This window comes from Arachis ipaensis, chromosome B3, assembly GCF_059453495.1.
Source record: "Arachis ipaensis isolate K30076 ecotype BB chromosome B3, ASM5945349v1, whole genome shotgun sequence".
Taxonomy (NCBI): Eukaryota; Viridiplantae; Streptophyta; class Magnoliopsida; order Fabales; family Fabaceae; genus Arachis; species Arachis ipaensis.
This window is the reverse complement of record NC_142438.1, coordinates 11,787,202-11,805,336: the sequence shown is the minus strand read 5'-3', so window position 1 is coordinate 11,805,336 and position 18,135 is coordinate 11,787,202. Positions and strand designations below refer to the sequence as shown.

Here is an 18,135-nt window from a genome sequence, read left to right as displayed (position 1 = left end):
GAGATGAAAGCACCAAATGATACGAGGAAGCCAATAGATTGAAAAAAGTGTAGTGTGGTATTAATATTGAGTATATGTTTCAGTAAGCAATTCACAATATAGAAGTATGAGTATAAAGGAATTGAAGAATATGACTAGCAGAAAGAAAAAGGGGTTTAAAAAGAATAAGACAATGCAAAATTCCTAGCCTTAGGAAGCAGCCAGCAACCAGTAACCACAATTCACTAATGATCATAATCTTTCAACCACTTGTCATTTGTTTTCTCTCTGGTGCTCTTTCTGCTGTTCGAAATAGGTGGATCAACTGCCACCTATCTATAGTTTATTACAACCCTTCCTTTCAACTTTACCTGACTTTTGTTTATGTACCCCTCGCTTTTATTTATATACTCCTCATTTGCTATATTCACATCAGTATAATATTATGCTCAATATAATTAATTATTATAATTTGTACAAACACAAAAGTATGCATAGTTTATATTAAATATGTGTTCGGATGTCATTATTTCTATCTTAGTATTTTGTCAACAGTATTTACTAAAAATAAAAGTACAATTTTTTTTAATATTGTTATTATGTGCATTGGTCTTACTTTAAAAACTCTGTTTTAATATTGTTAATAGATTATTATCGTTGTAAAAATTATTTTTTTTGCACAAATGTGTATTAAGTAAAAATAGATCAATAGATAGATAAAAAGAGTTGAGATGAGATCACAGAATAGAGAAATTGAAGAAGCAGAAAGAGATAATAAGAATAAAAAATAAAATAAAATTCTTGACATAAAAATATTATGATGTAATTTAATTTGAGGAGGAGAATAAGAGAACATAAACAGTTGAAAGAACAAAAGAAGAAAAAAGAAGATGGGGGTAAAAAAAATAATTGTGTGTTTAATATGAAGAAATTAGAATTTGATTGTTATGATTTAGAAGAGAAATTAATGAATCGGGATTTATTTGAGGAAAAGATACGAAGAAATATGATATATAGAGAATACAATTATAATAAATAAGAAAATAAGTAAATAAATTAGAAATAAATAAATTTAAAATATGTGATTAGGTAAAGAGAAAAAATAATGCGTGAAAAAATGAAATATCATTATTACAAACAAAAAAATAAAAGTTCCATTTAGTATATTAGTATGAAAGAATTTTAAATATTTTAAGAAAAAAGTGTATCAATAATTTTAATCGTTGATTATAATTATATATATTTTATAATTAAGATTAATAACTAAGATTATTGAAACACTAGTATTTATAAAATATTTGGAAATTTTTATTTTCTATTAATATAAGTAGGTAGATAAATACATAAATAGATTATTGGTTATATTGTTTTTTTTTTTCATGGGAAAAAAAAAAGTGATGGCCTACAATTGAAACAGCAAAATGGGGCATGGGTGTGCATTTCTGGTTCACTTCCTTGTTGGTGTCTCTATCCTTCTACTACTTTCTTCTTCAATGTGATTTCATAACTACAATCCATTAATTCTTTCTGTACGAATAATGAAGATGCCATCATTTTATCAATAAAATATATAACATCATCATTCAACCAACGATCTTTGTAACCTTACCTAACATACAATGCAAATTTCCTTTAAATTATGTATTTATATATTGTTATTGTTGAAAACCCACGTGAGCACGTGGATACCAATTAATGTTAATAACACTATTAATTAGTATTCCGTAACATATCACATAGGTGGATGGATCTAAACAATGTGATTCAACTGGTAATCATGATTAAATGGCATAATAACTTAAATAAGTATATCGTTTTTTTGTGTTCAACTGTCTCTTATAAAAAATAAAAAGAAATATTTTGGGATACGGTCAGTATGTCTAATATTTTTTTAACATGTATTCTTAAAATAAATTTAGAAATAGTATATATTATTAATTATTAAAAAATAAATATTTTAAATATCTTATATAATTTAAAAAAGACATTAAAAATAATTAAGAATTAATTTATATATTTTGTTATAAAAAATAAAGAGACTTAAATCCACAACTTTTAAATAAGTATGAAGAGATTATGTCATTTAAGTTATAGTTCATTAACAAATTAATTTATATTTTAATATCAATAAAATATCAAAATATTCTTATAATTTATCTAAATAATATTTTATATTTTATATATATCCCATATTTTTGTATATTATAAAAATTTTAAATTTATGTATCTGCCTATTCTGTATTCGTATCATAATATTTTTTATATGAACAGAGATTGCTTAACTTACAGTCAAGGAAGCTATTACTATATATATACTCCAACGAAAATTTTGTAATTATTTTTATATAATTTTTTTTTATTATTCTTAGATAATAAATTATAGAATTAATAAAATTTAATATATTATAAAAATATTATTTTTATTTAAAATATGACTAAATAAATAAATTATATTTTTAAACAAAAAAACGTGGCATTTGAAACAAAATTTCTATATCATAATTTCATTTTTTGAAGAAAATTTCTATATCGTAATTTAAATTTGTTTGAAATTACAAATTTTGTAACAAATATTAGACGTTAATGCAAAATAATTTCTTTTTGTAACAAAATATGTCATTTTTTTTTTCAAAAATTCTTAAGCCAAGGCTTCTGAAGAAGAAAAAGGAGAACATAGAGTTACGTTTGTGTTGGTATTTTTGGTGGTTGGTAATTGTTGTAACAGTGGTGGTTGGAGGAAGAAAAAAGAAATAAAGGGTAAAAATGAGAGAAAAATGTTAGACTAACAGTTGAGTATTAATTATTATTATTATTATTATTATTATTATTATTATTATTTATTTTTAAAACAAGGATATAATTGAATCTTTTTAAAATATTGAGATTAAAATTAAAATGTTTTATATCTTTATGAAAAAAAGAACTTTAGATAAACTCACGAGTATTTTATATACTTCCTATTATTTTTTAAGAAAATAGCATGAGAATGATATATATTGTAACACCCTCTACACATAGTTTTACGCTTAAATCGTAAAGTAAAGGTGGCAAGATATTACGACTTCTAAAAATAACTTATATAAATATAGTAAAAAAAATTTTATAATTAGGAGTCTTGAAGAAAAAACTAAGCAAGAACGAAAACAGAAAATCATGTCACACTCGCATGGTTGATTGTAAAACGGATAGGTAAGATCAAAAGAAGGCTAAAAACATACTACATAGATAAGAGTTCAAAAAATACAGATATAAAGCTCCAGACTTAAACTGTGAATCTAAGGCCGACCAGAGTATGTTTATATATATTTATACAACCCAAAATATAACTCAAACTATAGAATAAACACCTGTTTCTCCAAGTCAATCTCTAAAAGGGAAAAACATAAAATATATACAGAGGAGAATCTATTTACATATATACATAGCATAAATACAAAATACAGCATCCTAACACAAACCCAACTTCGCTTCCACAGAAACTCTAGACGCTCAGCGAGGTGCCTCTCGACCTGCATCTGAAAAAAAAAAAACAACAACAGAAATATGTATGAAATGAGAACCGGTAGTTCTCAGCATGATAAAGGTACCCGCATAGTTAACATAAAAGGTCTCGAAAAAGTCAGAGGCATTCTTAAAACTTCGACACTCAAATTAATCTTAAAATTTATTTTAAACCAATAATATCGGTAATCTAACTAAAGGATCCCAACCTTGTTCTAACTCTGCACCTTCTGTCAACTCTAAACTTCTAAATTACCGGTGGAACAACCCTCCTTCACTCCTCTACACCGAGAGAGTCTCTTAGAAGCATACACATAAAATTCAAGCAAGAAAAATACAGATAGAGGTACAATTACAGCAAGTAGAACAAGTAGCAGATAAGCAGAGTTAAGCAATTAAGCAAACCAAAATAATACGCACTCAAGCAATACAAACAAATACACATGATGTATGTCTGTCCTATGGCTAATGAGCTCATCTGTCGGTTATAAAGTCAACCAAACATGTCCTGGTAGCTAACTATGGACAGAACACCAAACACGGAGCAAGTGGAACAACGTCGCAACTCTTGCATCTTACCCGCGTACCCGGAGCAGGGGACAACTTCACCCTGCCTCTTACCTAGGTGGTGTTACAGTTCTCAACCCGGAGCAAGCAGCGACAGAACTCAACCCTTGCATCTTACCCAGAGTCTCGAACTCTTATCCGAGCAAGTAACCAACGCCACTGCCTCTTACCCGGCTTTCTCAACATATACCCGGAGCATGTGGAGAACACCACCGCCTCTTACCCAGTCACACATATCTCATTATCATTATAATTTATTCATATTCATTCAACAATTAGACTTAAAAATCAATTTTCATCATCTTTCATTCCTTATTATCACACCTCTCATTTCGTTCATCAATAATTCATACTCAAAACAGAATTCAATTTTTTTCTAAATACAGCAAACTCAAAATGTAATCCTTTTCTCAATCTTTTTCTTAATAACTCAAAATCAAAATATAAAATCCTTAAAAATCCGAATCTTTCTAAATGATCACTCCAAACGAAGTCTCCTATTTTCACAAAATTTTTGGCAATATATCCTCTAAAACTTGGACTTTTGCCACCCTTCAAGGGTCCCAACCGCCAAACTAAACACCTCTCAGTCATTCAAATCATTCGTAGTATCAAATTATTTCAAAATCAAACAAATTTCAATATTAAATCTTTTTTTTTTCAATACCAACCAACTCTAATATCAAATCGTTTACAAATTCAAACCACACATTTCTCTATCAGTCCATTCAATTCAATTTCACAAACCTACCATCAACCCTCAACACATCAACAGTCATCATTAATTTATACTCATCTAAATCATAATCCAACTCATACAAATTCATTCATCCTTTATACAAACATCATATATCATATACACAATCCATCAATAATTCATTCAATCCATTCCTATCTTAAGGTCTTCTAGTCTAAATTTTCACGTGACATTAAACATTAACTACGAGAAACCAAAACCATACATTAGCCGATTCCTCTCTAAGTTCGGAACACCTCAAAAACCTCTCCTTTCACAAGCTCCAAGCCTACAAACGTCAATTCCTCAAGCCTAATTACTCGGATTTCATTCCAAACCGTCCAATTGAACTCCAAATCAACCAGAACACAATCTATTTCACACAATATCACTATAATTATCATAGAGTTTACTAATTTAATGATTCACAAGGGTTTAACAGTTTTTTCCTTACCCATGGATCAATTGGACAAAACCCAATGATTATCCGCTGCTAGAGTTCACTTAAACCATCAAAATCATTCAATTCTTCAATATCCAAACCCTAAAATCACAAAATTAAGGAGAGAGAGAACTGGAAGAGAAATAATAATTTTTTACCACTTTGTTTAGATATAATTGAAGAAAATTTCAACATGAACATGTGACCGCTGTCGACTCGTCAATCAAAGCTCCAGATTGAAAGTTAAAATCAGAAGGGAGGGTTAAGGTTCTTCTTCGTGTTTCCACCCTATTCAGCGTGATTTCATCAAGCGTTTGAGGAAGAAGGCTGAGTTATACATTATATATGTTGGGTCATGGGCCCGGTTTGGAACCAATCCAACCAGTTTGGCCTGTTGGCCTAATTTTGGGTCAAAATATTTAAAATTAGTGACAAAATTCATATTTTAATTATTTCTACTTCATTAAACTATAAAATTTAATTTTATAATTTCTTTAAATAATAATTAATTTATTAGTTAAATATTTATTAATTTCGCGAGTTTTACATCCTACCCCACTAATAAAAATTTTTGCTCTCGAAAATTTCATCCACCACATGAGTACATGAGCGTAATCCTCCTTTTTAACTCAACATATAGTAGTCCTCAGGTCATCCCAATCTGCACGCTTCTGCTGCCGCACTCTGATTCATTTATCTCTAGAAATTAGGACATTCACTCCATACCGACGAAAATCTCCTTAAGCTTTACAATGCTCTAACGGCAATGTCCCACGCGACACTCTTAAGTTTGGTGCTAAGTTCGGCATTTCCAATCCTAATTTGTCACTTTCTCCTTAGGTATGAATAAACGTAATGTTTCAATGTCCTATTACATAATTAAAATTCAGTTTTTGGGTTCACGATTACCTCCACCTCGTCGCGACCTACTGGCATCTTGAGTTTTTCTTTGTGGACAGTTCCAGGACATATGCCCCGAAAGACCGCACATATAGCATAATCCCTAACCAAAATGACATGGCCTATTTGGGTGATAGCTTCTACATTTCTGACAATTCAAATCATCCGAAACAGCTACTGTCTGTTTTCCTCTACCATTTCTTTGGTGGTCATCATTCGTCCCAAAGTTATTCCGTCCTTGGAAACATTATTGTGCGTATCCTCTCCTCTTAAATTATTGTCCCCAACATGGTGTGAAACCCTGATTATGCTCCCTTTGGTCAAATTCCTAGCAATCATTCTTTGTCATAGCAGCCTTCTTTGAACATTCTTCTGCAACCCTACTCTTGTTTACCAAGTCCGAGAAAGCTCTGATCTCCATCGGGCCCACTGAACTCAAAATATCACTCTGGAGTTCTCCTTCATATTTTATGCATTTCCATTCTTCAAAATCCCCCAGAGCACTTTGACAAATCATAGAGAACCGACACAATTTCTCAAACCGATTGGTGTACTCTGCCACTGACTAGGACCCTACTTCAGTTGTAGCAACTCAAGCTCTTTCGCCGTCCTTACTTAGTTTGGAAAATATTTCTTATAAAACTCGGATTGGAATGCATCTGATGAGCGGATATTTTATACGCTTTTTGCCATCATTTTCATATAGTTTTTAGTATGTTTGTTTAAGTTTTATTAAGTTTTCATAGATTTTAGTGCAAAATTCACATTTTTGGATTCTACTTTGAGTTTGTGTGTTTTTATGCAATTTCAGGTATTTTCTGGCTGAAATTGAGGAGTTGGAGCAAAAGTCTGATTCAGAGGCAGAGAAAGCACTGCAGATGCTGCCAGGATCTAACCTCCTTGCACTCGAAAGAGCTTTTCTAGAGCTACAGAAGTCCAAATAGAGAGTTCTCAACGGCTATGGAAAGCTAACATCCAGAGCTTTCCAGAAATGTATAATAGTTTATACTTTGCTTCAGAATTGAAGGCCCAAAACTGGCATTCAATGCCAACTTCTTGCCATATTCTGGCGTCCAACGCCCAAGGAAGAAGAGACCAGCGTCCAACGCCCAAAAAGGACCCCATAGCCAGCGTTTAACGCTCTAGAGGCCTCCTATCACATGGATCTCAATCAATCTCAGCTCAAACACTCACCAAGTGGGCCTCGGAAGTAGATTTTAGCACTAAAAGACTGTTTTACCCTTCTTATGTAATCCTTAGTCATTAGTCTAGTATTTATTTGAGAACTTTTATTCTTTGGGAGGAGATCAGAATTCAAACAGAGACTTTTAGCATATTTTCGAATTCCACATTGTATTTTTTATTAGTATGAGTTTCTAAACCTCCTAGGTTGAAGGGAGGAGCTCTGCTGAGTTTTATGGATTAATAAAGTATTACTGTTTTATCTTCAATCTGTGTTTGATTCTCTATTCTAAGATGTATCTTCGATCTTCATCCTTATGAATGCGTTGAACTCGCATAAGGTTGTCTCATTCTACATGGGTTCAGAGTGAGTCTTTCATCAGACAATGATGAACCACTAGCTTGATTATACATCTCTTAGATGGCTAATCCATGACTTCGTTGGGGGACTTCTCGAGACATCAGTTCAGCCGAGGTATGGTGAGATTAGGGTCTTTGTGGTAAAGGTTAGAACCAAAGGCGCAACATTCTCTGATTCGGAAGATTTGACCTTGTATGTGGCATTTTGAGTAGGATCACTAAGGAGAATGGACTGCAGGAGCTTCACCCTCAATCAGACTGGATCCGCACTAACCCTGGAGTTTAGATCTAGAGGAGCATTGGCGACCCCTCAAGAAAGGCGTTGATCACATACAACCTGCCATAGAAAAAATCATTCACAGTTGGAGGAGACAGTAAAATCAAATTGATCCAGAAGAACAAAGCATCTCCGAAGCTTTAACCATCTTCTTATCATTGCTTTCACCATCAATTGAGTAACGTTTTTTTTTTTTTTTTTTTACTTTTATGCACTTTAAACAACCAACCAACTTTTCTATCCGCCTGACTATGATCTACAAGATAACCATAGCTTGCTTCAAATCACAATCCTCGTGGGATCGACCCTGACTCACTCAGGTATTACTTGGACGACCTAGTGTACTTGTTGGTTCAATTGTACAAAGTGTAATTCCACGCACTAGCATCCCAATGGATTGCAACATTATCTCGCTGCAGAAGGCGTCGAGTTCCCTGCCACTAATATTGAGCTTCACCTATCAACTGATAAGCAGAAAACTCAACACACCGTTCGTCAAGTACTTGTTGCACTCGCAAGGCTCATTCCATCGCCTGAAATCAATTGTCAGCTTCTGTCAGATTTGTGGTTCCTCTAAAGGTTGGTGGGTTTATCTTCAGAAAAGTTGCTAAGGTCATCAGTCCATTTTCACCATTACCTCCATTTTCGTTATTAACTTGTTGACCAAGGGCCTCAGCCGTGCCTGCATAGCAACCGCCATGTTCTCCAGAGCGTTCATAAAGTTTACGGGATTATTAATAGTTGTTTCAGGATCCGCATTAATATTCCGGCCTCTGCCTCAACCGCGTCCGCGTCCACGAGTCATCATTTGGTTCCAGTTCACACCAAACAAGTGATATCAAGGTGATCAGTCTTAATATCTCAAGTCTAATGGTTCAAAGTCCCAAATGCATGCTTATAAACAAATATGCCACATATATCAATTAGATATCCTAATTAGCATATACACACACCCAGAGTATGCTTAGAAGCATAGTCAGTCCGTTCCTTAGGCTCTACAAGAACGAATTGCTCCGATACCATGATGTAACACCCTACCACACAGAGTCTTACGCTTAAGTCATAAAGTAGAGGTGGCAAGGTATTACGACCTCTAAAAGAAAAAAAATTATATAAATATGGTCGAAAGAATTTATAATTAGGAGTCTTAAAGAAAAAGCTAAGCAAGAGCGAAAATAGAAAATCGTGTCACACTCGCAAGGTTGATCGTAAAATGGATAGATAAGATCAAATGAAGGCTAAAAACATACTATACAGATCAGAGTTCCAAAAATACAGATATCAAGCTCCAGACTCGACCTGCGAAGCTAAGGCCGACCAGAGTATGTAATTATATATATTTATACAACCCAAAATATAACTCAAACTATAGAAGAAACACCTGTTTCTCCAAGTCAACCTCTAGAAGGGACAAACATCAAATATATACAGAGGAGAATCTATTTATATATATACATAGCATAAATACAAAATACAGCATCCCAAAACAAACGCAACTTCGCTTCCATAGAAACTCCAGACGCTCAGTCAGATGCCTCTCGACCTGCATCTGAAAAAAAAACAACAGAAATATGCATGAAATGAGAATCGGTGGTTCTCAGCATGGTAAAGGTTCCCGCATAGTTAATATAAAAGGTCCTGGAAAATCCAGAGACATTCTTAGAACTTCGACACTCAGATTAATCTTAAAATTTATCTTAAACCAATAATATCGATAATCTAACTAAAGGATCCCAGCCCTATTCTAACTCTGCACTTTCTATCAACTCTAAACTTCCAAATCACCGGTGGAACAATCCTCTTTCACTTCTTCACCAAGAGAGGGTCTCTCAAAAACATACAGAGACAATTCAAGCAAGGAAAACACAGATAGATGTGCAATTACAGCATGTAAAACAAGTAGCAGATAAGAATAGTTAAGCAAATAAACAAACTAAAATAATACACACTCAAACAAAACATACAAATGCACATGATGTATACCTGTCCTATGGCTAATGAGCTCATCTGTCAGTTATACAACCAATCCAACATATCCTGGTGGCTAACCATGGACAGAACACCAAACACAGAGCAGGTGGGACAACGCCGCAACCCTTGCATCTTACTCGCGTACCCAGAGTAGGGGATAACTTCAACCTGCCTCTTACTCAGGTGGTGTTACAACTCTCAACCCGGAGCAAGCGGCGACATAACTCAACCTATGCATCTTACCCGGAGTCTCGAACTTTTATCCGGAGCAAGTGACCAGTGCCACTGCCTCTTACTTGGCTTTCTCAACATATACCCGCAGCGAGTGGACAACACCACCGCCTCTTACCCGATCACACATATCTGATTATCATTATAATTTATTCATATTCATTCAACAATTAGACTTAAAAATTAATTCTCATTATCCTTCATTCCTTATTATCACACCTCCCATTTCGTTCATCAATAATTCATACTCAAAACAAAATTCAATTTTTTTCTAAATAAAGCAAACTCAAAATGTAATCCTTTTCTTAATAACTCAAAATCAAATTATAAAATCCTTAAAATTCGAATCTTTCTAGATAACCACTCCAAACGAAGCCTCCTATTTTCATAAAATTTTCGGCAGTATCTCCTCTAAAACTTGGACTTTTACTACCCTTTGAGGGTCTCAACTATCAAACCAAACACATCTCAGTCATTCAAATCATTCGTAGTATCAAATTATTTCAAAATCAAACCAATTCCAATATTAAATCTTTTTTTTCAAAACCAACCAACTCTAATATTAAATCATTTACAAATTCAAACCACACATTTCTCTATCAATCCATTCAATTCAATTTCACAAACCTACCATCAATCCTCAACACATCAATAGTCATCATTAATTTATACTCATCAGAATCATAATCCAACTCATACAAATTCATTCATCCTTTATAAACACATCATATATCATATACACAATCTATCAATAATTCATTCAATTCATTCCTATCTCAAGGTCTTCTACCCTAAGTTTTCACGTGACATTAAACATTAACTACGAGAAACTAAAATCATACCTTGACCGATTCCTCCCTAAGCTCGAAACACCTCAAAAACCTCTCATTTCACAAGCTCCAAGCCTCCAAACGCCAATTCCTCAAGTCTAATTACCCGGATTTCGTTTCAAACCGTCCAATTAAACTCCAAATCAACCAAAACACAATCTATTTCACACAATATCACTATAATAACCATAGAGTTCACTAATTTAATGATTCACAAAGGTTTAACAGTTTCTTACCTTACCTAGAGATCAATTGGACAAAACTTAGTGATTATCCGCTGCTAGAGTTCACCTAAACCATCAAAATCATTCAATTCTTCAATACCAAAATCCTAAAATCATGAAATTGAGGAGCAGGGGTGGAACTAGATGAAATATTAAAGAGGGCCAAAAATATTTATACAATAAAATAAGACTAAAATAAAATTTTAAGGGGATTAAACTGAAATTTACATATAATTTATATGTAAAAAATTAAAATTAGGGGTCCATTGCTCCCTTTTCCTATTATGTGACTACCACTATTGAGGAGAGGAAGAACTAGAAGAGAGATGCTAATTTCTTACCACTTTATTCAGATATAATTGAAGAAAATTTTGAGATGAACACGTAATCGCTGATGGCTCGTCAATTAGAGATTTAGATTGAAAGTTATGGATAATTGAAAATCGGAAAGGAGGGTTAAAATTCTTCTTTGCGTTTCCACCCTATTCAGCGTGATTCCATCAAGTGTTTGAGAAAGAAAGCTGAGTTATACATTATATATGTTTGGACCATAGATTCAGTTTGAATCCGGTACAATTAATTCAGTTCGTTAATCTAATTTTATATCAAAATTTTATAATTAATGTCAAAACTCATATTTTAATTATTTCTACTTCATTAAACTATAAAATTTAATTTTTTTATTAATTTCGCAAATTTTACGTATATAATCTTCTAAAGTTTAGAAGCATTGTGATAATAACGTGTGATTTCTCAATCAAAGAAGTATACCATTATTCCCAAATTATATCATCTGAGTTTTTCTTCTCCTAGTTAAACCAATTGCTATATGCGAGATATTTATTCTTCTAAAATATTATAATTACATTATTTGCATGTCTTTATGCCTGAATAAAGTGTTAGATTTGAAAAAAGTTATAGAATTATCCTTAATATTAATCGAAGTAGTCTCAAGAGATTATTTAATATACTTTAAAATTGATTTATATGAAAAATAAATAAATTAAAAGTTTGATATTTAATCGATACTGGATGAAATATCTCTTTTCAAACCAAGCATACAACAATATTCATTGATAGCTATCAACGAATATTATATGAATAATTAATGTGTATAGCAACTTGGATAACTATTATTATAAGAATTTAATTTTAATGTACTTTTATACGTATATTCAATTACGTAACATTACATTAATAAAAATAATTATTTTTTATATTAATTACATAAATAATTATTTAAAACAACGAATATAAATGTACGACTGTATAAAATATTTTATACTATCAATATATCAAAATTTAACTTTTATTATAAATAGATAAATTTTAAAGTTATATATTTTAGCTAATGTATTTCTAAAATTATTCCATATTACGCCTATTTACAATAAATTGTACATGAATTAATCTTTAATGTATCTATTATTCGCCATGCCAATGGCACACAAATTTATTAAAAAAATAACTTTTGAGACATGTCCAAAAATCAATCCAAACTTATTTTATTTTATTTTATTTTTAATATAAGTTAACTAATTTAAATTTTTTTATTTTTAATTTTAAAATTCAAAAAATTAAAATAGTAAAAGATTATTTTTTGTTTTATTTTATAATAGATTTATTTTTCAATTAATTAGTTAGAATTAGCTTCATTGCTAATTAATTTTCTAACAAAATTATTTTTTTAATTATTAGTTTATTACTAAAATAAATTAAATAATATTAAAAATATATTTAGTTTACATTTTTATTTTTTATTTTTATTTTAGTATTTTTTATTTTTAAAATTTTATAAAAAAATAAAAATACAAAATATAAAATAAAATTTTATTATTTTTTTATAAATTTAAAAATAAAAAATAATAAAAAAATTAAACGTACTCTAAAATCTCCATCCACGTGTCTGTATGATTATGCAGTCTCTACTCTCTAGGCTTTGGTCAATTCTTTATTCTTGTCCACCCTAATAAGAAATTAGTCAAACATTCCTCTGATTGGGTTTGAAAATTTAGCGTCATGGGCCAACTATAACGCCAACATAAGTGTCCAACAACATCAAACAAAACGGCCGAGTTTGACTTAGCAATTTTCCACAATGGAATCATTTGTAAAGCCATATAAGTTTATTATTTTACAAGCTTTAATTTATTTATTTATTTATTATTTTTTTTATGTCTGCAGAAAAATATATAACCTTATTTAGACCAATTAATTATCGTATCCTTTACAAGTAAGTTGGGATAAATAATTTAATTAAGAATTTTAAAAAAGCTTAAAATAAAAATTTATATTAAAAATAGTTTATAAATAAATTATTTTATATTTGATTTTTTTAATTACAGAAATGTTTATTTTAAAAGAAGAATAGTAATAAATAACTTTTAAAAGAGAAGAAATTATTTTTTTATTTTTTCATAAATATTTTAAATAAATTTTTAAAAAATCACAAGTTATTTAAAAATTATACTAAACATTAATACTATAATTTTTTTATTTAAAAGTAAAAAAAAATCTAGACTTTCCTAAACGAGACCTTAAGAGCAGTTAGAGAGGGAAAAAAAAAAGAGTTTAAGCGTCTTTCCCAAATCTAAATTTAGGACTTTCGTTATCGAAGTTCTTTATTCACTTTCGGTTTGTCATCCAAACAAAAGTCTTGTAATCTCTTTGGTTATTTTATATAAGTTTGATTAAGTGATAAATAAATTTTTCTTTACATTAATGGTCTCGAGTTGAGTAATTGGATGGGGGAAAATTAATAATGTAAAGTATTTCCCTTTCCACGTACGTTTGAATGTTATAATCTAATTTTACTATCTTTTGGTTATACATTGGTAGAAAAGTTTCAAAGTTTCACTATACCAAGTGAGACTTATAAAACGGAAAAAGAAAACTATAATTTAGAGTTTAAAGGAAGAAAAAAAATAACAAGAAAAAGAAGTGTATATATAAAAAACAAATGAATTGAATGCTTCACACATCTTGCACATAAAGAAAAATCAACAAATATATCGGTGCCATAGCTGACCATTCAACTTATGCTTAGTAATTTACACTAAATTAAAATTAAAATATCTTAAAATGATAATAGCGACAATTTTATAAGAAGGACGGCACTACAACTTTGGCACTTGGCACAAAGCAATCACCTCATATTTCCATATCCACCAAGTTTAAATTATCACTTAGTTAATGAATTAATAACTTCAATTTGTGTTAAAAATATACTAATAATAAGTAAATATTTGATTTCATGTAGAAATTTAATTTAAATAACTAGAGTTGAACAAGCCAAGCCACTCATCTTGCATGCATGCCATGTCCCATAATAACAACGTAACGCCACAAGGATACTTATAGGCACATAAGACGTGTGTATCTATACATTAAATTAACCCATATAATATATCGCTATATAAATATTGGTACCTAATTAAGGAAACAAAAATAATGACCTAAATTCATTAACATAATATATAAAGAATAGTATATAAATTGAGAGAATTGCTACAATATATGTGTACTCCTATAAATATTTATTTGTGGTTGAAAATTTTCAGGTATCTTAGTATGATAATTTTTTTAATTTGACAAAATAAATACTAATTTATTGTAGATTTAATAGGTTTTATTAAAAATTTATAGTTAATCAATAAATTATTGCATACATAAAGTAAAATTCAAATTTCAAACTCTCGATATCTATAAACAAATGAGTTAGTTTATTATATTTATTTTATGATATTTTTTAGTTTGACAAAATAAATATTAATTTATTATAGATCTAAATTTTATTAAGAGTTCATCGTTAATCAGTCAATCAAATTTACATCTATAAACAAATGAGTTAGCTAATCTAGACCAATCAAAATTAGTTACTAATTAATTTTTTTAGTTGGCAATGGCATAGAAGATATCAATATATATATATATATATAAGTAGTAGTATAGGGACTAATAATAATCCCATAAGCAACATGTATGGGAATTTTTCCACAGCTTATAGAATTCCAGGCATAAGCAAATCATGCAAAAAATAGACATGCATGTTATTATTAGCCAATGGATAATAATAAGAGAAGAGTGGATAAGTAGAAAGTTCTACAAACGTACAAAGTCATGCGCATACACTTGTCACCAAACTTAATGGGGTTGGAAATCACAAGGGCTACCTCTCTCTCTATTGGTCAAAGCATGTGATCTTCAGCTACCCTCCACTCTTCCATCTGAATTATTAGGAAGCATTTATTCACCTTCCTAGCCATCTAACTTAGAATAATAACCTTTCATCTTACATATATATAAAACCCCCCTAAGGCTACCAAGTTTCTATAACAACTCACTTACTCATCACTAAGTTTTAGAGAAGGCAAAGGAAACATGGTGAGTGTAAGTGAGATCCGTAAGGCTCAAAGGGCTGAAGGACCTGCCACTATTATGGCCATTGGCACTGCTACCCCTGCAAATTGTGTTGATCAGAGTACTTACCCTGATTACTACTTTAGAGTCACAAATAGTGACCATATGACTGAACTCAAAGAAAAATTTCAACGCATGTGTAAGTACTGTATATATAATTTTATAAGTTTAATTTTGATATACTAATAGTATAAAATAATTTTATACATACAATCTTGTAATTACATATCTATTTTTTTAAATAACTATTCACGCAGTCAATAAAAATAATAGTTATTTGTTATGATATGATATTATGTGATTAGATGTACGTTGCACTGTTAAATTCATAATTACATATAACACTTTTTTATTAAATAATTTTAGAAGAAACAACCTACATATCATGGAATAATTAATATATAGGTTATGATGTGCTTTTTGTGTTAACAAATTAAAATTGTTCAGGTGACAAGTCAATGATCAAGAAAAGGTACATGTATTTGACTGAGGAGATACTAAAAGAAAATCCAAACATGTGTGCATACATGGCACCATCAATTGATGCAAGGCAAGACATGGTGGTGGTAGAGGTACCAAAGCTAGGGAAAGAGGCAGCAACAAAGGCCATAAAAGAGTGGGGGCAACCAAAATCGAAGATCACACACTTGATATTTTGCACCACCAGTGGTGTTGACATGCCCGGTGCCGATTACCAACTCACCAAACTCTTGGGCCTTCGCCCTTATGTCAAGCGTTACATGATGTACCAACAAGGCTGCTTTGCAGGTTACAACTTTATTTAATTACAAAACCCACATTTAATTTACATTCATCTTTGCACTCTTGTTCATCACAAAATTACAAAAAATATAAATTTTGTCAAGCGTTACATGTTTAAAATTTATCTTGGCTAATTATTGATCGACAAAAATTCACGTGCAATTGTTTTTATGTAAAATTGATGATAATTAAAAATTGTTAGATAATAATTTAATTATATATTTTTCACCAAAAAACTAGATGATAGATTAACAAATCTTTAGCCAACAATTCCGTCTTCATTCTTTTTTCATAAAATGAAGAGAAAGAACATCCTTATATAACTGATTTTCTAAAAACTTTTTCTTATATTATTGACTACAAAAATACGCATCACGTATAATTAATATAACATAAAATTCTGATATTATGTTATGATATCATTTTTTTTTTAATTTAAACTAATAAAAAGAAATAACATGAATGGTTATAACTAACTCTATTACATCTTTAATTTCTCTGCAGGTGGTACGGTGCTTCGTTTGGCAAAAGATTTGGCTGAGAACAACAAAGGTGCACGTGTGTTAGTTGTTTGTTCTGAAATAACCGCCGTAACATTCCGTGGTCCAAGTGACACACACCTGGACAGCCTTGTTGGTCAAGCACTCTTCGGAGACGGCGCAGCCGCCCTCATCGTTGGTTCGGATCCACTCCCGGAAATCGAGAAGCCTATATTTGAGCTCATTTGGACGGCTCAAACCATTGCCCCCGACAGCGAAGGCGCCATCGACGGCCACCTTCGCGAAGTGGGTCTAACTTTTCACCTTCTTAAGGACGTGCCTGGAATTGTGTCAAAGAACATTGACAAGGCATTGGCTGAGGCCTTCAACCCTTTGGAAATCCATGATTATAACTCGATATTTTGGATTGCACATCCGGGTGGACCGGCAATTTTGGACCAGGTTGAAGCTAAGGTGCAATTGAAACCTGAGAAGATGAGAGCCACTAGACATGTTCTTAGTGAATATGGTAACATGTCAAGTGCATGTGTTTTGTTCATCTTGGATGAGATGAGAAAGAATTCAGCTCAAGAAGGATTTAAAACCACTGGTGAAGGACTCGAATGGGGTGTTTTGTTTGGATTTGGTCCTGGTCTCACTATTGAAACGGTTGTTCTTCGCAGCGTGCCTATTTAATTTCATCAGATTATGATGAATATGGTATTATCTATCATATTTTGCTTTATTATTATTAATGTGTTTTTGGTTCATTAATTTTGTTTGTTTATGTTCCAAATCAAGTTGTAATATGGCTAATTAATGGCCTTGTAATAATCTCTTAGTTGATGGCATTGCTTAATATATTATCTATCATTTTATGTTTTTTGGGTTTATGTTCAATATCAAGTTACTAATTACATGGCATTGATCGGTATATTCATTTCTGTTGATTTGTCTTCTCTGAATATTAAAAAAAAAAAAGTATTATATTAAACATCTGGCTAAGTTGTTCTATTTTAACTTCATAATTATTAGGTAAAGTATATACATCAACAGCTGATTCTTGATGCCATTCTATAAAAAGAATTATAAATAAATAATAAATTTCTTGGAGTTTAAAGCAATTTGCAATATTTACGTGATTTTAACAAACCAAAACAGTATTTATTAGGTATAGGTGAATACTAGTGCCTTTTATGGGCAACATGAATTAAATGTTTCTAACTAACAGCCCTAAATTGCAAAAGACGATCTTTACAACTTACAAGTGATGTG

General features: G+C 31.0%; 1 protein-coding gene across 1 annotated transcript; it reads left to right on the top strand.

Annotated features, from left to right (window-relative positions):
* Positions 1–15,333: 15,333 nt before the first annotated feature.
* Positions 15,334–17,739, top strand: LOC107629529 (chalcone synthase). The gene is made up of 3 exons (XM_016332342.3): positions 15,334–15,758; positions 16,067–16,387; positions 16,886–17,739. Exons 1-3 carry the CDS (start codon positions 15,581–15,583, stop codon positions 17,554–17,556), a joined length of 1,170 nt encoding a protein of 389 aa, XP_016187828.1. The 5' UTR covers positions 15,334–15,580; the 3' UTR covers positions 17,557–17,739.
* The last annotated feature ends 396 nt before the right edge of the window (positions 17,740–18,135 follow it).